The sequence below is a fragment of the Morone saxatilis genome, unplaced genomic scaffold, assembly GCF_004916995.1.
Source record: "Morone saxatilis isolate NCDOM2014 unplaced genomic scaffold, NCSU_SB_2.0 Contig18, whole genome shotgun sequence".
Lineage (NCBI taxonomy): Eukaryota > Metazoa > Chordata > Actinopteri > Moronidae > Morone > Morone saxatilis.
Genome location: NW_023339740.1, coordinates 27,271,667 through 27,295,582, shown reverse-complemented (window position 1 = coordinate 27,295,582; position 23,916 = coordinate 27,271,667). Strand labels below are relative to the sequence as shown.

The 23,916-nt window shown below is 39.4% G+C and overlaps 1 protein-coding gene across 1 annotated transcript in view; it reads right to left on the bottom strand.

The window, feature by feature from the left end:
- rspo4 (R-spondin 4) overlaps positions 1 to 23,916 on the bottom strand; it is a 38,743-nt gene that overhangs the window by 11,189 nt on the left and 3,638 nt on the right. The window contains exons 2-4 of the mRNA XM_035661199.1: positions 15,588 to 15,776; positions 14,358 to 14,495; positions 11,171 to 11,380 (exon numbers count right to left, since the gene is read on the bottom strand). Coding sequence (XP_035517092.1) covers positions 11,171 to 11,380; positions 14,358 to 14,495; positions 15,588 to 15,776 — 537 coding nt within the window. The remainder of the gene's footprint in view (positions 1 to 11,170; positions 11,381 to 14,357; positions 14,496 to 15,587; positions 15,777 to 23,916) is intronic.

The following is a 23,916-nucleotide window of genomic DNA, read 5'->3' as shown; positions in this document are numbered from 1 at the left end:
TCTGCCAATAGATCCTTCTCAATGTTACACACTGGACCTTTAAATCAAAATAATATCTTATCGTGGCCACGTCTCAGAGGGCTAAAATTTACTGGACTAAGACGAAAAGCAAGAGGATTTTTCAAAAAATGCTGGTGTTATCTTCTGGAGTCTGTACTGACTCCTTGCACAACACTCCACACTCAGAACCACATGTTGCAGTAGGAAGAAAAAGCACTGTACATTGGCATAACGGATGATAAATCCACATGAAGTTAGAATAAAGCGTGGAGCCATGTGGGCCAACACACACACTTCCTGGGAACAGTGAAACCAACTGTGGGGTCACACACAAACGTGAACCCTTACAAATACACGGTACAGTAGAGCAACAGTAGCTGACAGATTACACAAACAACTTTGACTTTTGCAGATTTTAATTCAGACTGGAAATATCTAGGTTGCACTTCAGCTGCTCCACTGGAGCTGCTGGGTGTCCAGTAGCAGTGGTTGTACTGGGTGCCTTTGTACGAATTTGAAGCAAAAAGTAGCTCCTGTATCGAATCAGCCGTGTTGGAAATAAAACACGCAAGGTTTCATTTGGATAATAAATTAAGTTATTTTGCCCCTTGTCTGATGTAAAGGGGTATTTGCCCTTTTGAAGCAAACAAGAAAAACAGTCTACAGCCACGCCAACATCTGTGTGAGGCTGAACTTTGGCACTACAGTGCTTTCAGCTAAATGCTAATGCAAGAATGCTAACATGCTCTCAATAACATGCTGTTGTTAGCAGGTATACTGTTTACCCAGTCCACCATCTTAGTTTAGTGTGTTAGCATGCTAACATTGTTAACTAAACACAAGGCAGACTTACAGCTGATGGTGATGGGAAGTCTACAGCATATTGTAAATAAATCAATATTTGAAAATAAATTATTAAGCACAGCTTTCTCAGAATCTTTTATTTGGTCATGATAATCATACCATAATGATATGATTCAGCCCAAAGTTGACAAACAATACATTTAATAAAGCCAGATGTCAATAAATATTATTCAATTATCAGCCATATACAAGCCCTAAAGTGATCTATGACATACCTGGGGCCAAGTTTCACCTCTCATGTGACCTTTGGACCACCAACTGTACCTCCTGAGCCCCAGCTGCCCCAAATATACAACATATATGGTCACACACTAACAGGAATGTCACCCAATGTTTACCAACTCAGACGTTCTCTCATACTTTATACCAAAGGCTTGATGTACCACAGCCGGTGCAGAATGATGAGGTCTTCATTTCCACCTGTCTTCATTTTAGGAGCAAATCAAGTAAGTCTTAATGAGGTCTTCTCAAGGATCACTGGGTAGCTTCAACTCTCAGGCGCGCTGAGATAAGAGCTGAAGGAAGTGTCGTGCAGAATAATTATTTTAGGACGAAAGACGCCTGCGAGTTGCAAAATGAGCACAGAGGCAGAACGGTGGGCATCTTTGATAAATTCCGTACTTCAAAACAGCGGATACAAGCACCACCTGTGGAACATACTGAATCTCTAAATTCTTGATGGTCTGATAAAACTTTATAAAAGTACATTGAAATGGACTGAATCCAGCCAAATTGAATCAGTCACACTAACACAAAACCTCATGAAAATGCCTGGAATCCACCTAGAAACATACTTTTCTCATCTCTGCCCACAACGTCTCTGCAAGGCAAAAAAAAATAAAAAATCTCATTACAAGCTTTCACTTACAGTAGGCCTGCCTCTAAAATACATCAAGGACATTAAAGGAGTGAAAGTGAGAAACAAGACAGTGTTCAGCGAGCTCCTTGTTCTCTAATGAATACCTGGTTTGAAGACAGCCCGAGGCTATGTCTGCACCGGGATCGCTATGAGTTAACTTAATACATATGATACTTGGGAAAATGTACTTTAGCTCGCTGTCTGTGTTGTGTTACACTGTAAGCTCTACCCAGATCCATGTGTAGCTGGATGAGAGGACCACTGAACTGTATAGACTGCATATTAAAGTAGCAGTGTCTGAAACAGTGTAATCTAAAGGACCTCCCTTTCTGTCAAGCAGGATTAATCTGACTGGTTGGTGGATATAAGATTGTACAGTGAATGTAAAATGTGAAATGTAAACCAGTATCAATGATTCTGCCCTCATGAATATGGCAGAGATATTGAGTTGTAAAATTGACACCCCTAATAGCTCCAAAAGCTTACACACTCTATCCAAGTTTGTTTGGATAACCAGGATAAAATATATATTTTCTAAATTATCTTTAAATGTTACAATTACATGATAAAGACATGGGACATGAATTCATCATGATTCTGACAGTAGCATGAAAGGAGGTGGGACAAAGTCATTGTTTTGCATGTCACCAGTAAGTGCCAGGTCCAGTCCAGAGTCCTAAACAAGTCATACTGCACTGCTTAATAAATGTAATACAATGTCATTTTAAACAAAATTATTTTTGGAATATTTTTTTGAAAATGGCACTCGTAAAGAAACATTAGTTCTCTGTGATTCTCTACTGCAACTCCATTTTATGTTGTTGAATTAAGTTGCATGAGCTGATGATTTCAGCTTTGGTTTAGCTTTGGTGAGTTAATGCATTTAAACGTAGCACAAAATAATAAAGTTATGAACCTCTGCTTTAGACATATTAAACATATTTGCACAATCTGGGAAATGAAACAAGACAATCATGACTTTAAAGTATCTGCCCATCATTTTGTCTTCTTCGCCTGAGATGTTAAATTGCTTTCCCCAATAATGGGACACACTGGTACTGAAAAATTAAGTAAGACATAAGAAACATTAGAAAGCTTTGGGACGTCATCACTATAATACTTTAACTCTGTAGGGACTTGGCATGTTACCCAGAGATGGCTGGTTAAAGTCCAGCACTGACACAGTATGGATGTGGACTGGTAGGTGGACAGATGCCAGTTCACCTCCTGGGCACTGCCAACATGCCCACTGGCAAGGCATCAAACCCCTAAGTGCAACTACGTGGTAGCCCATGTGTCCACTGCCTCTCCACAGTTGCATGTCTATCTGTGTGATTGTATATAAGGCCTATGAAAGTGAAGAAAGAACTGGACATTGGGGATTAATAAAGTAAATCTTCTTCTAAAGTAGCTGTGTCTGTGCTTGTTGAAGTTGAATTAACTCACTTCAGTGCTCAGATGGTTTGTGGACTCCACAGGCTCCACAGGTTTGAATTCAGTGAGGGATAATTTAGATCATGATAGTTCCCTGCTGCCAGAAGTACCCACTTTGTCTGATGCACATCTGTTCTCGATGGTGGACTGTGGTAAAAGAAAACAACTGGCCTTGGAAATTTGAGCCAGACTGGCCCATCACTACAGACCCACAGAACTTTACAGATTCTGCCATGTCTCCTACAGTGCAGACACATAAGTACGATGAGAGATACATACAAACATATTGTTTTTTTACTGAGCATAAAGTTAAAATATTATATGTACATTTGACATACATCGCATTCAAACACCAACTTCAAGAGACAAGCGTCAAGACAAGACCTCCCTGTATATCCTCCAGTATCACTATGGCCACATAAGGGCAGGGAGGGCAAGGCTGTATTCTGCTCATGGCATCGACTTAAAAATAATCTTATTCTATTGAATTCTGACTCAGCCTGGTAAAGACATTTGTTTCTGGTTGGTGTTCTGAGGGATGCTTCAGTAGCAGTTGATGTCTCATGTCTCTGCTGATTTCAGGATAAGAAAACGGAAAAATGTATAAATGTCGCCTTCCTGCATTAATCCTCCATTTAACTGCACAATAAGTAGACAGCTAAGCCTTTTTGAAATAATCATTATCACATTTTGGCTTGATTTGACAGTAGAGAATTACGGGAAATGGGGTAATGACGTACAATGCGAGTCCCCAGTACGATTTGAACTCAACATCATGGTTACAGCGGTTCAAGATGCATGCCATGCTGGCCCACCAGGACGCCCCAGGCCATGCCTTTACACCTAAATTAGCTGAATTTTATTGTTGGGCTAAGAGTGCCAGACTAGAAAATGAGCTCATATCCCCATAAAAACTGACCTGGATAATATCACTGTGTCCCTCCAAAAATACCCCTGATAAAGTCACACGTGGTCTCTATTCAGTCGTAATGGAGCTGCTCCAGAAAATGTCGCTTGTTAACATCACAGACTGACAAAATGTTGTTCTTGTGTTTCCAGCTGTAGGAGAAACTCTTGTAAACAAATTATACAAATTGATAACATACTATAGAAGACAATAATATAATGTAGTCCAACTGTATATAAATCGTATAGTTTTTAATATTTTTTTTAAACTGTTGGAGAATTTGTTCTACTCGATCACTTTTGTTGTTTTGTTTCAGTAGAATGTGTTTAAAGTCATGGCCATATAGTTGCAGATCCAACAGGACATAAATCAAAAACGCTGCTGAGAGTTGCGGCCAGAAGGTTGTCGGGTCCTTTTATAGCTGCAAGCTAAGAACCTGTTGGTGGATGCCAGCTGTAATGGAAGCTGTCAGGCTTCAGAAGGAGGCAGGTGAAGGACTGAAGCTTCTGCTTCTTCTGTTAAAACAAAGTAGAGTCAACTCGCAACCCCCTTCAGCAACCGTTGTGTGTGTCAGAGGGTTGTGAGCAGTTCAACCAAAGAGGGATTTTTGTGTGTGTGTTTTATTTGTGTAGTTTTTAAAAGCCTGAAGACAAAAATAGGCAAAGATTAGATGAAGGTCTGAAGAAAGGATTCTGTGCGGCAAATATATTTTTTGTTTTCCTGTCGATTATCTCGCAACTCCTCAGATTTACTTTGTGACTCCTAGTGGGGGTCTGGATCCCCAAGCTGGGAACCACTGTTGTAGGGGATAATGTGAAAATATGAAGTGCCAGCACCATTGCTGTAAGCCATCCAGTCCTTGTCCATGCCAACATGCATACTAGGTTTGCTACTGATCAAAACCTTTGTTCCACAAAATGTGAATATGATGCAGCCACTCGATTTGGCAGTAGTCTTTAAAAATTGCATGCAATTCCTGTTGCAATGTATTTATGTGTAAAATATGCACATTTTATTTATATATATGCTTGTGTTTTTTCTAAAAAATTTACAAGTGAGTGCACATATTGGGTCATTGGGTTACTACAATAAAATATTAGTTGGTATAGACAAACTCAAAGACTTAGTGATCCCAGTGGACAGCCCTGTTCTGTGTTTTATTTTGAGCCTCATATTGTGTTCTGAACATGTTTTTGGCTAGCTAGCTGTAGCGTGCAGAACCATGAGTGTGCTGTGGGACTGTACCAAGTGTGCTTGATTTTTATTGCATTTAGTACATTAAACACTGAAGTACAGATGCAGTATTCTCTTCCCAAGAGGAATCGCTTGTATGAATTAAGTGTTGCTTACTTTTTCAGCATTCAGAGAGCAAAAGTTATGACCAGGCAACAAGCCACAAGAGACTTTAGTTTGGTGTTATGACTTATATCCATTCATTTCTACTTTACAGAATTTAAAAAAACAAAACACTCCAGCACTAATGGAATAATAATGAAGGATGGACGTTTGACAGGGGGCTCAGCCGCAGTTGTTTTAGCCTGTTGTAATATAGATGCAAGACAGATGCATGCTGCTGGACCTCGACCACTGTTTCCCTCGAGTTTACATTCGTGTTGCACTGCATCATAAAACTCTGGCTATGCAGCTTCCTTCAATTTTATAGAAAGGGAAATGAATCATGTCCTAAATAAGAGCTGCGCTGCCGCTCTCTTTCTTTAAAAGGGATTCAAGTAAATCAGTCCGACTATGAGAGATTATCACCACCATAAATACAACTAATAAGCTTTCACATTAACACCAAACATGTGTCTGTAGCTGCAAAAGTCCTTTTACGAATACATATGCAGCCCAAACCCAAGAAAAGGCTGAGTTATCAACATGTGGACAGAGTACAATTACACAGCTCATGTTTTTTTAAGTTATTCGTGGTGTACTAAACCTCAATGGATAAAAGTACTTGGGCTCTTATCATCTGTTTTGGCTGCTTTGTTCATGAGCTGAATATATCTAAAACTCTTTTTTTACTTCTAAAATCGCAGGAGTTGTGTTTGAAAGGGCCACAGAATCCACACCTCAGCAGGTAGGGTGCCTTTTAACTGCTGTGAGAGGGTCAATATGCCCCCATTTAATTATACTGTAATCATGGCCTGCAACAACCCAATTGTTGTCAGAGACACTTGATCTGTCATCAGCGATCCTCTAGTGTGAGCAGTGAATTGAACCGAACTGTCCTCAGACAAAATAATATATCTGACACCCGCCTTTTGTGATTGAGTTAGTTGAAATGCTGTGAAGTCAAGTATTTGAGCTGAAATGTTGACACTGTTCTGTTTCTTTGTTAGAACAGTAGGCAAACAAATAAAAGAAAACAGAGACAAAAGTGCTACGGCAGGATTTAGGAACATCAAAGAGCTCAAGGAAGTTAATTCTATTAAATACTTTAAGCTTCTTTTTTTAATAAGTAGGTGGAAGGGGAGGTAGTGATCCCACTCAGCGACATGTTCGTGATGAATGGTATGTGTGGATTATTGGTGGTTTTACGGTCAAATTCAATCAATATTATTAACTCACAGGCTAATTGAGCAAAGTATCCAAATGTTTGGATTCTTGGATTATTTCCTGATGTTTGAGAATAACTACCAGTGGAATCACATGTACAGTTAAGGGAGGTAAAAATTTTATTTGCATAGATGTTCATTAATGACCTTTGGGAACAATATAGTGAAAAGAATCTAAAAAAGATCCTTTTCTCAAAAGTAAAAGCTCAGACATTTAGTGTTGGGTCCTAGCCTCAGAACAGTAATCAGAAGGATAATTTCACGCCTGCACTTCCTGACGCGTGAATATCAATAAAATCAAATAAAATAAGGAATAAAAACCTGGGATCTTAAGGTCTTGCAGGCTCCTGAATGAGAATCCTATCTTATCCTATCCTCAGTGTAAGAAGCCTTGGATGCTCAACCATCTGTGGGTATTTCTATTTTTAAATTGTAACATAATGGTCTAAAGGACCAGTGTGCAGGATTTAGTGGCATCTAGCAGTGAAGTTGCAGATAGCAATTAACTGAACACCGCTCGTGTCTGTAATTGACGACCTGGGCATGAGAATGGTGAAGTTGTGTAATAGTGTGTTACTCCTATCTATAGCCAGTGTTTGGTTTGCCCGGGCTAATCATAGCGGTTGAACATGGCGGACTGCATGGAAGGCGACCTGCAGCATCAATAGATCCTCCTAAATGTTACACACTGGACTTTTTAAATATAGCTATTGATGAGCTAGACCTAGCTAGATCATAATGTCAAGTTTTGGAGAAGCCCTCACAGTGAACAGAGATTTAGGTTCTTTGCATGTCTCGTGTATGAGTTTTTATTGAAGCCAGTGTCATGCCTGTAGTGATGACAATATTCAGACATTAACAGTGCCCAGGGGATAAATCCTAAGGACTTTAGTGATCCCCAGACTTTTCCAGTAGCACCACCAGCAGGTCAAAATTCTAGCTCATCCAGTTATATACAGTTTATACGGTTTCCTAGACAATGTCTCCTGATGACTTTGTTGATCCAACTGTTACTTTAGCGCCACAATGAGGTTGACAATTTTATTTTGTCCAGTACTTTGGTTTATGACCAAATACCTGCAAAACTAACAACATTCCCATCAGCCTCAGCTAGTTTGTGTTTAGTGCTAAATAACAAACGTTAACAAGTGACACGTGCTAGCATTTAGCTCAAAGCACCACTGTGCCCAAGTACAACCTCACAGAGATGCTAGGATAGCTGTAGACTATTGTTTCATCTATACCTATGCTTCAGAGCACGTCATCAGTGGTAATGCCAAAGAGATAAAGACTTGACCTGCTCAGATTTATCTTGCTGGCCCAGGAATTGAACTGCCAAGCTTCCAGTATGCTTCTCAAAACCAAACCCAAAATACACGTTACTGCAAAGAGCCAGGACAGCACCACCTGCAACCACTAGATCTTCACCTTTGACTGGGACTTGAACCTGTGACTAGGATTCTCTGCCAGCTGGGCAAACACTTAACACAAGTTACTGTTGATAAGATAAGGTGGATACAAATGGAAATATATTTGTGTTGCCAAGTCATTCCCTGACAACGTAACATCTCAACTGCCTATGTCAGATGTTGCTAAATTGCCAGGAAAACAAGCAACAAACCCGTTAGCTCATGACAGTTTGCTGCCATCGGTGAAGAGACAGAAAGAAAAGCAGAGGAGGTAGAGTGGATGGGAGATGAGACCTCGTCCTTCCTCCTCATCTGAAAACAATAAGACAACAAGAGAGCAGGAATTAAAAGACTAGAGCCGTCTAATCTGGAACAACAGAGGAATGTCAGGGAGATGCCACAGCACCCTTTTATCCCAGATGTGCGCTATTAGGTCCACGGGCCCGATCTCTGCGCCAGACCCTGCTGGATCGGATTTCTTCCTCTGCTAATGCCACCGGACATACGATCTGACAATGATAATGATAATTACTTCAAATGACATGCCTTCCATTGTGGAATAAGTGGAAAGCACACAGGCAGGCACACAAACACTGAAACGAGACAATATTTGCAGAGCTTTAAAGAGAAATTACTGTTGGCTTTCTCACCAATTTGGAAAAAGAAAAAAAAACACAGCTCTGTACATTCCTCCGCACTATTTCAATGTTTCACAGCTTCTTGCGCTGTTTGTGTAAGAGAAAGAAAATATGGAACAATCAAAAGGTCACAACAACAACTTGGTTTTGGAGGGAAAACAGAAACCGCTGCCAAGTGTAGTTTTTAATGTTTTGGAATATCTGTATGAAGTTCATCATTAATTTAATTCAGAGTTAAAAACAAGAGCCAGACACTGTCTCAAAATACAATAGTTCTATTGCTGATGAGGGCATGAAAGAATAAGAGGCTACATAATCTGTGTGTTTGTTCTTTCAATACAATTTTAACCAGTATTGACAGCATTTCCACAACACAGAGCTTTCAAAAATATTTTTTTGCAGTTGCAGTCTATTTTCAGGATCCTTTGGACCGCCAGAAACACAGAACACATGATTAGCATGACACCCTGGACATGATTACACTAACTAACTATCTCTGTGAGTTACACCAAATCTGGATATCCATGGATGGAAGCAACATAAAAGCATAAACCTCTGATGGAGCTAAGGAGGTGTGATGTTTTAAGATATTATCTCGCAGTGGACCAGCCAACATAAAGAAATTCAAGTCCTTTTTTAGCCACGGGGAGCTGAGCAAGGTGGCCATACAAGAGTCTTATCGCTCTCCTCATCTACTTGCTCCCTTCTCTTCTGTAACTTTTTTTCCGGGGCTCAGGATTGAAAGCCTCAGTAAGTTTCTGCACCTTTGAGGATGTTTGCACAGTAAACTCTAATGATGCAAACAGCAATATCAATCAATTCCTAGTTTGATTTTAAAATAGTGTGATTTGTATCCTCTACTGTAACTCACAACTATTCTTGTACGTAACGCTGCTTTTAAATTTTTCTCCATAATATTTGGTCACAAAAATCTCTTGGAATTGACCCCATATAGGATTTCTTACTTTTTAATTTTAATAAAACAGATAAACATTTTTGAAGCGGTTTCCTCCCCGCAGCCTTTTACTTGTTCCACTGCATGCTGTCATCCGAAACTCTGGGTCGTACCATGTTTGTGTCATATTTCATTTGCCATAAACAAATGTTCCTAAACAGTGTCATAGTGATTCAAACACAAAATCGCAACCAAAACATGTGAACTGTACATGTCCCGAGTGTTCCCTGCCAGCGGCTGAGAATAATGGATCAACAGCCATGAGTCTGTCAACAGCACTACAACGTTTCAGCAAGTGCCCAAAGACAGCATGATTATGTCCAAGTTAAAAAAGTCTCCTAGCAGCTGTAGCAATTATAATGTGAGCAAAGGAAGAAGTCAGGTGACGTTATTACAGATTGGGGTAGATGGATAAGTAAATAAAAAGTCGGACTTTAACATGCTACGCCGCTGTTTGTTTCCCATTTACTACCCTGAGTCAGTTTTGGTTTATTTTAACCATGACCACAATTGTTCCCTAATGTCAACCGAGTGGTTATTATTGTAACCATGACGATGAAATAATAATTTGAACCCAAAACATGTTTACGTAAACCTATCAAAGTTGTTTTTGTGCCTAAACTTCTCAAATTTGAACCATAACCACAATGTGGCAGTAGCTCAGTCCGTAGGGAGGGTGTCCACTTCAAGTCCAGCACAACAAAGTTTGGAGTGTGGATTGGTTGCTGGTGAGGTGCCAGTTCACCTCCTGGGCTCTGCCTCGGTGCCCTTGTGCAAGGCACCAAACTGCTCCCTGGGCAACACTACTTGGCAGCCCTTCACGCCCCCATCTCTCCACATTTGCATTTGTACAAGCTCTGTGTGTGTGATTGTATTTTGGGGCTGTGTGTGTAAAAAGTACAGTGAAAAAAGAATTTCCCCATTGTGGATTAATAAAATAAATCTATCTCATAAAACTGATTTATCTTTCAACAACGGAAGGCACAGATAAATTGTGTCATCCTGCTTAAGTTAAAAAATGTCAGTAACTTTAGCCTCATCCAAGACCATTCAGAGTGACAACAACGTTACAGCAGGATGTTATCCACACAGAGTGCATTCTGTGGTTTATTAGGCCTACATCACCAAGAATCACAGCCCTGTGAACGTTCGTCTGCAGCAAACCAGAAATCACAAAAATTAAGCAAGTTTCCTTCGGCTTTTTTCATGAAAGGAGAAAACTGTTAACGTCAGCCTACGAGTATTAATTAGAAGTAGCACATGTTGGAATTTTTTTATAGGGTCCAAACTCTCCCACTTGGCATTATAAATTGCACAAGTGAGTCAACACAGCACATAACACCAGACCAAACAATGCAGGGAATCCACAGATGTTGGCAGTCCAATGTAATAAATCAACTGAAATAATCAGTGATATTGCTGTACTCATTAAAAACAGGCAAGTTCTGCTGCAGTTTGTTTGTGGTTGATTCAAAAAGTATATATAATGACAACATCTTTCTGCACCTGCAATCTCCATCCATATCCCCCACTCCTTCCCTCTCACCTGTAGGACATTTTTTCTTCATCCTGCACCTCTGTGTCTCGCTGCTGTAGGATGGGCAAAGTGATGTTGCGTTCTCTTCAGGCGTTCTGCCGGACTGCCCAGCCCCCCGGGTCCTGGTCTGCTTGCCCCACCGGAAGCCACAGTTGACACCGTCACGGAGACAGGCGCTCCAGTCGCTCCACTCTCCCAATGGAGCCTGGAGACAGTTCTCTAAGAGAAGAGATGGACTGATTAAAAGATATCTCAACGTCAGAAACAAAAAGAAAATTGGGATTATAGAAGCCAAGTACTTAACCAGTTACACATGTGATGGATCCAGGGAGCCTTAAGGTGCTCTTAAAGATGAAAAAATGGTCAAAGAAAAGATAAGTTCTTTTAAGTGAAGAAGCAGTGAGGTTCAGAGGTTTGTAACCATTATATGCTTGACTAAATAAAGACTTTTAACATTAAGTTTGACTTTCTCAGCCTAATTGAAGAAATTCGAAGACTGAGATAATGAATTAAGATAAATTAATAAATTACAACCACAACCCATGCAGTGCTAACAATATATGAAGACTAATGTTTTCTTCAGACCTCTGGCAACCACACTGTTATCATTGAAGACAGATGAATGCCAGCTGAAGCATTAAGCACACGGGACATTACGCTTGTAGTGACTGGTTGCTGATGAGTGATGTCATCCATAAAGTCAGTCAACGCAAATTTTTCCACAAGGTCCGCAACGGAAAAACCAGCAACCTCGGCCAAGATGGGACAACATTTCTTGGTAATCATCATTATCATTGTCAGATTTTGAGTATAAAATGAATAGATTTCCAGTGACCCTTTTCTGGAGTTGCTTGAGGTGTGTACCAACAGTCAGACATGAAACCTTAACATCACCATGAAAACCAGATGTGGTCACGCTGCCAAGAAACAACAGTAGCTGCAGATGGTGCAGGTGGACAGCAGAGGGGGAATCTGGAGTCCTGAACAGCACCGAATGATGAGTGAGCTCAACAATATATCTCACTTACTTAGAAGGGTGGGATGATACACAACAAGATATAAAGATAAATTCTAAAAGTTCTCTGAAGACTTTTAACGTAAATCGTGTGTTGTGTTCAAAGTTTGGCTCCATATCAGAAAAGGTTTGTCTGGGAAATAGATGAAGAGAAAAAAATATAGTAGATGAGTGTTCATCAGAACCAGAAGGAGATACAAATCAGGTATCAGAAGAAAATATTGAATATGTCAGGACAAAATGTCCCCAAAAAAGGTAGAATTTGTAGCTTGAACGTACCACTGAGCTGTCAGCAGGATATCATGTGATAAAAAGTTTACTGACTATAATAATTTCACTTCCTTAACACTTATCAGATCCACCTGAAAGGGTTTAAACATTATTTCAAGGTTTGTTTTCCTTTTTCATGGTCTTCATTCAAACAAATTGTACTTTACTTAAACAGGTGGATTCAAATCTGTTTAAGGTAAGATAAAAAACCCACAAACCATAACCAATGAAATACTCATCCACACAGGAAACACTGCAGAGAAATGGCCACAGACAAAAGGAAAGGTGTTTTCAGGAACATGTCTGCTGTTGATTAAAGGTTTTATATGTGAGATTTAGAACATTAATATAGCAGTAAACAGCTATCGCTATATAAAGATATAGCCACACATGTGGATGTGAGTCTTTCCCTATAAAACTGTTGGCTTTGAAGAGGCTCCTTATTTTCTCATCTGTGACTGTGAATTAGGGATTTAGAGAGAGAGTTGGTGATTGTTGGAACACTGGAAATATTGTTTTGCAATGTTATATTTTGTGTCTGTCCAGTCTGAATGAAGTGTGTAGCAATGACCGAGGTAAAATTACTGTTTTTATCAATAGAGTCTGGTGGCAAGTGATAGCGATATAGGTTACGGGCTGTTTCTGGTTAAACAAAAAGGATCTCGCTCTATAATAAAAAGGTCTGTGTCAGTAGGGATCCTGTCCAAATTGTAGACAGACACTGCACTTTTAGTGGACGTACTTTGATGGGCGCATTTGTTACAAAGGGTTACGTTGCAGCCATTGCAGCCTATAATGCGGCTGATTATGGACCCACGCAGTAAATTAAAGATTTATTTCCAAACCAGAGTTGGAAAAGTCGTGTACAGTACCTTTATGTCTCTCATAAACACACTTTTAGTCAGTGCCTGAATTGGACCAGAAAGGTACCAGTACCCTAATGCAGCACAACCTCAGTGGTGGGTACGGCCAGGCTCACCAAAAGGTGGCGGTACTCAATTAGAAGTAAGGATACTCATGTGGACAAAAGTCATTTCAGGCACTGCTTTTAGTTCACCTTCATAACAGAAAGCAACTTGAAACAGCAGTTTAAATAGGATACATGTCGCATGTTTAAATTCACACTAGAATTTTGGTTTCGACTTTCTCCTGGGGAACATGAAGTTTATATGGAACACATAGAAATCTGGTTATTAATCTCCCAGTACACATGATTATTAATCTTCCGGTATACATGATTTTAACGTTATCCAGGCTTCTAACAGTACGTGTGCAGACATATATTTGGCCTTCACATGCAGCAGCAGTGTCTGTACAGACTGAGTTACCTCATCAAGTCAAGATGAGCATAGTGTTGTTTTCGGCTGAATTCACTACTCTGATGTGGTTTCTACATCTGATGTAGTTGTATGGAATTTGTTAGTGTCAGACTTCACCTTTTTTCATGTAGTCCACCATTACATCATTTATCATCATAATTCTTTGGTTAGGGTGCATCTGCACACATGGCAGACAGTGAGGTGTTTATACATGCTGCAGGATCCCAGTTTTTGTTTCATTTATTAGCATTTTCTGCTTAATCAAAACTGGTATAAGGGCCTATTCTTGTGTTTTTTAAAATGAGGATATGATGTTTACAGTGAACACAAAAAGGATGCCCCAAAACTCTGATAGCCATAATGTTAGTGTGCCTGTGAGCACACAGAGTAAGACACGTGGGTAACCTTTAATGGATAAGGCTAGTTTCATTCTGTATTTTTCTTATTGTCAACAGATCACATGAGAAGACCCAAACCCACAGTTCCTCTCTCAATACTTTCTGACTTCCTTTTAATTGCTGTTGCTTTCTGATAAGACTCATAGTTGATTAAAGTTCTTCAGATATGAAATAGTTGAAGTGTGTTTACTTACCGAGGCAGTCGGTCTGGTGGGCGAAGGTTCCCTCTGGGCAGTGGGTCAGACACTTGCCTTTGTGCAGCTGGAACTCAGGCTTACACTTGGTGCAAAAGTCCCGGCTGAAACAGTGCTCACAGTCCAAAGAGCGGCACTCTGGGAGGAGGGAGACCATCACACATCCGGTCAATAAACACTTCATTCTGGAGGAAACCGCAGTCTCTTTTTCAGCCTGATTTTCACTTTAGTCATGATGGTGAGATACAGGTGGGCAGAACAGACAGGAAATATGGAGCTGTTAAAACAATCCAGATGGTCCAGATTGTGCAGGGAGGAAAATGCTGCAGAAACCACGGGTCAAAAAGAAAGGCCACATGAAATGGCATCTTTACTTCCTTAATGGGATGTATTTCCTGTTTAAACAGGATGTAGGGGTGGGACATTAGAGTGCGAGATATTTTATAATATATAAAACTGAAAGGATGTCAGTTTAAGGATGAGAGGTAGTATGGTTTAATATATTTATTGGTAGGAAGTTGGAAATAGTTGCTTTAACTTAACCAGACTCAAATTATCATATAATATATGACTATATCCATTATATTATTAAATATTTGTTTCCACTGTCTGAGCTGTTGACCTTCATGCATTACCTTGATTACTTGCCCCCATTAGCGTTCTATTTAAGTCACTGCAGCATGTTGTTTTGTGTACCTGGATATAAACAGAGTCTAAACTACACCCATCTGGCAAAAACTGGCACTGTGCTGGTATGGTTTTCCAGGAAGGTAAAGTTTTAAAAGCATCTTAAATGAGTGTGAATGCAGCCTTTCTGGTAAAGGGTTTGACCAATCAGAATGGTTCCTGGTATATTTCTAAGAGCAGGTCAGGTCAGAAAAGATTTTAATGTTGTTTTCAGGTGGAAGGGTGCCAGTAGTGATGGGTTAGTATGCAGTCTGGAATAGAGAAACTTCTTGTTTTTTTCCCCTTTCATTGGCACAGTATGTTTCTGGAATGAATTAAGCAAGGTGCATCTCAATAAAGGAACTTGTCCAAATGTGTAAACGGTGTGTTGTTAGTGAAACTATTTTCATCTGACAAAATAAAATCCCCTCCTACACTAGTTCAGGCCTCAAGACAAATGAGTCATGTGTGCTAATGTGAGTGAGATTCAATATCAGCAAAGACTTTATGTATTTAGTCAGAGAGATCTCTGCAGGTGAAACAACCCTTTTAGTTAAAACGTACTCATGCAGCGGTTGATGTCCTTCCCTCTCTGTCCGTAGTGTCCATTGGGGCAGGCGTGGACACAAGTTCCATGGTGAGATATCCCCTCCCTCTGCAGGAACAGGAAGAGTCGCTCGGGGCAACGCACACAGCCGTTGTCACGGGAACACTCCAGACAGCTCCGACAGTCCTCTGATGTCTCTCTTTGAGCTGCAGGAGACAACGGAGGGTGGATCAGAACAGGAGAAAGTCCAGTTAAATAGAAGAGGAATTAAAACAAAATTAGAGCAGGGTAAGAAAGAAAGAGAAATAGAGTGAGAGCAGGGGAGGAGGAGAGGATCAAGAAGGAAAAGAGACGCCACAAATCCTCAAGATACAGAGAGAATTTCTGGACTCCATGAAAAATCCACCACTGAGCTCCTTGAAATACAGATCTGTAGATCCTGCGGGCAGGAAGACATTCACATGTAGCCACAGTGGATCCCACTTTAAACACTACAGCCAGTTATTCTCTGCACATTCAAGAAAGTAAAAGCAAATCAAATGCAAATCTTGAATGACTTGAAATGACATAATCATGATTATTTTACAAATTAGATTCATTATCATCTGTGTAACAGCAGGTGTCACTTTAATTAAAAAGGTGTAATGTGAAGTTAATAGTGCTTTTAAAAATGTTGATGCAAGTCATTTTATTTTATTCATTTTTTTGAAATATGCAGACAAATAGTTTGCTTCTGCCTTGTAAAGAGAATCGTTACACAACTTTGACCTTTGATACTATAAATGATGAACCTCAATTTATTTATTATTTGGAAAGTTAATTTTCTATTCTATTAAAATTAAGGCAGGTAAGTATATTTCAAATGTCTTCTTTCACGCTGTCAAATAAGAAGCAATCTTCAGCAATCTTCAGCAATTTTCAGCACCTTTGTTTTGTATGTGCACACATGTATTTAATGTAATTGAAGACTTTCAGCCAAAACAAAATGTCCTCCATTGGAAAAGAAAAATCTGGTAACAGATCATGATGAAAAATGACATTATTGGTATCTTTTGAAACTTGGAGTCATCTAATAATATAATACAGAAAAACAACAACAGTGCTGCTGCATGTGCTAACTGTGTGAGCCACAGATAAATGAGTCACTGCTACTAGCTTGTTAGTGGTTCTATTAGCTGACTGTAGCTGAACTGCGAGCTCAAAGTACCAGGGAGGTTGGTTTACACCTTCGGACTGCTACGAGGAGGAGGGGAGCAGGGTGGAATGAGCAACATAGCCAGAGTGGGACAAGACATCTGCCTCCCAGTAACCACGGCTGGGACCAAACAAAATCTTTAGTCGGGAACACCCCTTCATGATACTCAGTATACAGCAGTGGTTCTGAATTTTTTCCCTCCTTCAGAAGCCCCCCTGCTGTGGCTCTATGTCCCACCAGTGGTGCCAAGTTTGAGAGACTGGCATACAGTATATAGGGAATAGTATGCACAGTAGGCTATGCTGCTGACTCTTGTAAGTCTTTTGCTTCTGTACCTTGTGTGTCATGTTTTTTCATTATTTTTTCTTTACATAAAAACCCATCAAACATACTGAGAAGAATAAAACATGAAAAAAATAAAAACTACTTATTTCTTCTGGCACACGGAGTGAGTTCAGTCCTGACAAGGTTTGTGCTCACTGACGATGGATTTCACATGTCTTGGTACCATGACAGTTCGGCTTATGTCTAAGCCAAAGTAAGTCTTATTATATTATAACAGCGAGCAGCGATGTCTGCTCCCAGATACACAGACAAAGTAGGAATGCTTCCAATCCGATGGGGATAAGCAGGGATACGGAAAGACGGGCAAGGTGGGATGGAAAGATGGATGGAATGAAGTAAAGAGGGATGGAAAGACAGGCTGAATCTACTGTCGAGATGAAGGGCAGGCAGTGAGTGTGCGTGAGCCTGAACAATCGCAGTCTGATCACAAAAATACCTGTGGCTGACTGCCGCCGTCCTTGCTGAGTGTGTCTATAACAACGTTTGTATGTGTGTGTGTGTGTACATGGGCAGCTGAAAAAATGTACACTTGAAAAATGCTAAACGTTTAACCAGGTCACTGATAGAGGTCAGTGAAGGTCACAATTCATGCAACTTTACAGCCTCTGTTTTTATATCGTTATATTCGCCTCTTTGCTTACTGAAGGCAGGTTATTAATGAATCCTCAGCATTCTGATCCATCTCAGTAAAAACTATATGAATATATGTAAAAAGAAAATAAAATGTAAATATGTATCAAATGCAAGGAGAACATGCTTTCAAATAACAAGACACACCTAAAAGTAAAGCATATTTTGTTATTTTGTAAAATTGAAGGGAAAATGTAGAAAAGTCCCCACAGAAATGATTCATAAGACATCTCAGCCTGACTCTGTGCTGTCTGTTCTGCAGTGTGCAAATAAAATAGATACAAAGGAACATAGACTGCTCTGCTATTTGTGTGCTGCTGCTGCAGGCGGACCTGCTGACAGCCCTTCAGACTGTGGAAGAATCTCATGCATCATGTCTGACTGTATAAATATAATAATAATATAATACAGTGATGAAAAAATACTTTGCACACTCACAACAAGGCGGTGAAGAGCCCTTTAACCAAGCACTTAACCCCAGTGACTTTTGTTTAGCAGCTCATTGGCACAGATGCGTTTTTTCTGGCAGTCAAATGAAAGGATTTGTGATATCTGTAGAACTGACAAAGACGTTCTAGAGCTGCCATTTTGCAGAGGATTAATCATACATAGAGAAATCCATCATGGAAGAGGCAGAAAAAGTAGTTTCTTGATCAACAGACATGTGAATAGACCAGAATAAAATGCAACACAGCTGCAAGCCATTCTCCCCAAATGCACTTTTGGCTGTCAAATGACAAGTTGGGAAGTGTGTATTATAGTATATGTAATAGTATTATATGTGGGAAATAACAAGTTTAAGTAAAGTCAGTCATTAGCAGTGGAAGTACTCAGATCAATTACTTAAGTTAAAATTGCAGCACTACCATGCAGTGGTGCACCAGCCTCTATTAAAAAAAGTACTATTTAAAGTATATATTTTTTAGGATTTAAAAGTAAAAGCACAATAGTATTAGCACAATTCCCATACAGACGCACACGGAACCCTTCAGCGCTTGTGGCATGAAACGGTCGCAGTTTGGTTCGGCTTAGGCACCAAAACTACCTGGTTAGGTTTAGGAAAAGATAGTGGTTTGGGTTAAAATAACTCACATGTAAAGTAACTTATGTAACTTAGAACTAACAATAACTCAACGTTTACTTATGTCTCTTGGCTGAAAGTGTTTGTGTCTCATACAGATATTAAAGGGTATCCTGTGACTCTCTATGAGATGCCAAGGGGCGGATTATAATTATTGATGCATTATTGTGATTATCCATTTAATGTTGCAGCCTGTAAGCCCGTGGAGCCATTTTTAATGACTTTATATACCTTTATTAGGGACAGGCGTTTAATTCCTTTAGCACAAAACTCTTGCTCAGCACAGATGGAAATACTACTGTCATATAACTGTGCTGCTTCTCTTCAGTTTTGTTTAGCAAATTTGACAACAAAAAGCTTACGGTAAATTTCAGGTTGTACTTTTTTCTCTGTGCCACCGCCATGACACCTGAAAATTTACGGCAGCCAGCATACAGACAGTGAGCAACGGACTTAACATGACAACATTCACAACTCAGAAACCCTTTGATTCTTTTGATCGGTGGACCCTGACGGACTAAAGGAATATAAATAATGGAGGAATGGACACAGACAGACAGTTTTTTCCCCGTCTTTTCAAGCCATTAGGTCAGAATGAATTATACTACTGTTCATAGTTTCCGTAAAATGAACTGAACAATTGAATTGTGGAGGATCTAACTGATCTAACGATGCGCAGCATCCATATTGACAAAAGTTTAAACATTTATATTTGTGGAGGCGATTTTAAGCAGCTTAAAACTCGCTCAAGCAGGCGACCCGGTGGGTTTTAAGAGGTTTTATACATATAGATAATTTCTATAAAGTCCAGACTAGGCCTCTATTGGAGACCTGCGTTTATTTGTGAAAACATGTAGCCACACCAGGCTTTTGAAGGAGACCTGCATCTATTTGGGACCCTGCTTTTATTGGAAGTTTTATGGTAATAATCAATAATAATTTATCTGTTGATAATATTTTGCATTCATAATTTAAATCTTTAAGTAAGTAAGTTACTAAATTTATCAAAACAATTTATTGAAGTAAAAACTATAATATTTACTCTAATAAAGTAATATAAAATGGAAATACTCAAGTACCTCAAAATTGTAAATGTACTTTTTTTCCACCACTGGTATTTAGACTGTAGTTTCTTGGGTTCTTTATGAATTCACCCGAATAACTTCCTGTGAATGATTACACTGGATGAGGATGAATAGATGAACACCTGTGAATGAAAAAATCTCACAGACCAATTACAGACTACAAAGATGGAATATTCCTCAGACTTGCTGGATTTCCTACTAGAGATGGAGACTGTCCAGTAACAGGTGAGTGAAAGATAAGAATCCTCCACAGTCAATTTGTCCATCAACAGTATGAGTCCTGTAGAATTAGAATGAGAAAGATACTGCTAAATCCCCTACATGTACCTCCAGCATTAGCTAAATGCACCACATCGGGTCAGACGGAGGTTGAACTTAAACCTTAACTGGTTTAATGTCATCATTAATCATAAGTTCAGCACAAGGTCAGACTATACAGCTAAGATCATGTCATTCATTTCTAAAATAAATCTTTTACCATATGTTTGTTTAAAGGCAAGCTATAATTAAAGTTATCTAATTGTGTAATTACAATTAAAGGTGGCACTTCTTCCTCAGTTCATGTTTGATGCCAGAAACAGAGTTAATGATCAGTTAATTAACTGACAAACATAACAACTGGTTGTTAATGAATGCACCACCACAAGTCCAGTCCTACAAGGAGTACATGAAGCCAGTACGGCTAAGCTGTAGCTGCAGTTCAGCTGAACCTGGTTCAACTAGTACGCAGCTGCATTTTCAACCTCTGACACTTACAATTAAGCTGTAAATATATATAAACCACAGCTGAACCATTCAGATGCTAAGTAAGCAGCTTTCGAACATGGGCAGCATTGTCGGCCAGTTATGACATATTCAGTCTGGAGTCCACACGTGTTTTCAGACACACCTTCAGAAATTCTTCACAAATGTAATAGACAGCAAATACATGTATAAAAGCTCATCAACTGTATGTTCTACCACACTACTGCAAAGACAGGTGAGATCTAGGGAATGATGCAGTGCAGAAATACCAAAGCACCAAAGATGGAGACAAAAACATTCAACAGGTGAAGAAGTCAAAGAGACATTATTGTTTCAGAATCACTCAGTGACCCATTTGAGCCCCTTGCTGGGCCCCCAAATTTTAAATGATTCTCTTGTCAATCAGTCATTATTTTGGGCTGGCTTAGATAGCCTTTGACTTGTTAATAATATGTTTATTGAGTTATTAATAGTCAAGAATAGAGACAAGAAGATGATGAGTAAACAGTCCAGTGTAGAATGCAGCAGATTTCCCCAGAATAACCCAGGGATCCATTTCATGGAGCTGTGAGACCTCACTTTGAGGTCTCGACCCACTGTCTAAAAAAACAGTTCTCTACACATATGCTATCGATCTGCAGGCTTAAGGGACTTTTAGAGGTGCGGCAGGTTTAGGTAGCGTAAAACGATGACCTCTGACCTTGCATGGGATTGCACTGGCTTTTTAACAAGCACCAGGTGTAATAAGCTCCGTCGGGGTTTCAGGGAAACATGCTAGTGTTTAAAGCGGCATTCCACCCTAAAACTAAAAACACACAATGCAACATACAATGTAACAAATGTTGAGAAAGGTAAGAAAAATGGTTTAACAAAGATTGAAAGAAGCCAATAAAGTTTCATGATATATTTTTTCTATTTGTTTGATGGACAAGTCACCAAGTTCTGACATTAAAACTGAAAAAAGCCAAATATATGAATTTGTTTTTCCAACAATAATAAAACTTCTGCTTCTTTAAAGCATTTTGAGTTTTATTCTCATGACAGGAAATCTTACCTTAATATCTCGAGCACATTTATCTGCTGAAAGTTGAAAGTTTCTCTGTACTCAATCTGATTTTAAGAGGCGGGGCATGATTTATGACATCACATATCAATAGTTTGGAAGTCAATTCTGGTCCAGTATGCAATTTATAACTGAAAGCCACCAGTGCACATACACTGAGAACTGGACTTTACAGTGAAATAGGAGACATCTTGTGTCCAGCAGGAGAATTTTGGAAATTAGCATAATTTGCATATTCATAGATTATAATCTGGAAATTATACCCTTTTTGTGGAAAAAACATTTCAGACATACATTATTGTTCCAAACATACTATTGTATATATACTATATGTCTTATTATATTTCTGGAGGGGATCTTTAAGATTTTTTCACTTCTACTACTACTACTACTACTACATCAGGTTCCTTTGTTAGATATCAGCCTGTGAAGTTGAAGGTATGTTCAATTCTGTGTTGCAAATGAAAAGATCACAGAGGTAAAGGAGAGGTAAAGGTGTCAATTTTGAATTTCTCCTAAGGGGGCTCAATAAAGGAACATCTTATTTTATCTTGGTTTAGGTGCGCTCAGGTGGGATTATCCTACCTAGTAGAAATAGCAAGAATTCGGTTTTAGGGTGTGATTTCCTGGTAACATACAGCATCTGCCGCTTCTGTAGATGGAGCCAAAATACCCACAATGCACCATAATGTGTACATTAACAAGAAATCGTGCCAGGTGGGGTGACGTGTTAAAATAACACAAGATGTGTTGTCCCTAATGACATGTGTGGACGTCCACACAATTGATACCAGTTGGGTTGAAGATGTGCTGTTGTTGGACACATTTTTCACCTCATGACTTCTAAAATCTGTCTAGAGTGAAGTTAGAAGGGCTTCTGTTACATCTTCATATTCACACCGCAGACTCTGAGTGATGGGTTTCTCCAGTGTGTCGAGTGAAACAAGCTTCCCCTGAGACGCAGTTTGCTTGTTAAGAGATTATGTCTGTGGTATCATACCTCAACATACAAATTTGATTAGTATTATTACACTACTAACATGAAGGAGCCACCACCTAGTGGAGGAGCTACACTGCAGCCTGTCTAATAAATACAAGATCATAAATATTAAAACACTGCTCTCTGTGTTGTTTATGGTAGGTCACTGTCTAGTTTTTCTCAGCAATGCAAACATAATATTTTGTCTGTCATATCTGCTCTATGTTGTTTCCCAACAAGTTTGTCAATAGTTGGTCTGGATCTTCTCACAGCTGCTATTGTTTTCTGATTGATTGGTGATGACATGATGTGTCCTTTAAAGAGATCACTGCTGTTATACATTCGCTAAGAAAGGCTTCACGCAAAAACAGTTGAGCAGATTTGTCAGCCTTGATGGTAAATAAAATGAAACCAAAAGTTCAACACATCAACACATTATTTAGCTGTTTCTGGCTACTTGAAGGCCACCTTCTTTTTGAATGAGTTTACATGGATTGCTTTATCTGCACATTTAGTTCTTCAGATAGTCCTTGATGCCCCATTGGAAATCCAAATATCCTCCCAAGACAATGCTAAGGTGCTGAAACTTAAGTGTGTAAGTGCAAATGGAAAAAAACATGTGAAACGAATCTGAGGTGAACCGATAATTCAGGTCTTGAATGTTAACTTTGCGTGAAATTCCAAAATCATGAGAGAATCCATCTTGCCAGGCTTCAAGCTATGTGCTTGTGTCCAAACACTGTGGTTACAGACAAATCTGTGTCCTTAGACGAACTACTGGCAGTAAGACATGAGCTATGGGTGAGGTTAAATGCTCAGTGTGTGTGACGATGTTTGTGAGAAGTGACACGAAATCAACAATGGTTAATGTAGATGCTGCTAGCATCAGTTATATCAGAACTGGAGAGTATTTCTTAATTGAAAGAAGAGTAAAAAACGGCACTGAAGGCTTTTCTCGATGGAAAATATGTTTTATTATTTTCCCAACTGGCTATAGGAAGAGTTTGACTACTTATTGTTATTATATGGTTTGTGCAATCACTTGCCAAATATGTTTTGAAAGTGTCCTTTTCCCAACAGTTTCCAATGACAACTTCCCAGATGGTTCTGTGTAACAAACCATCTGGGAAGTTGCCAGCCCAAACATTTCATTAGAATGAATGGAGAGCACAAAGTTGAAGAAGCTATTGTAATTTAAGGGAGAAATCTGTTGGCAGAACTAAA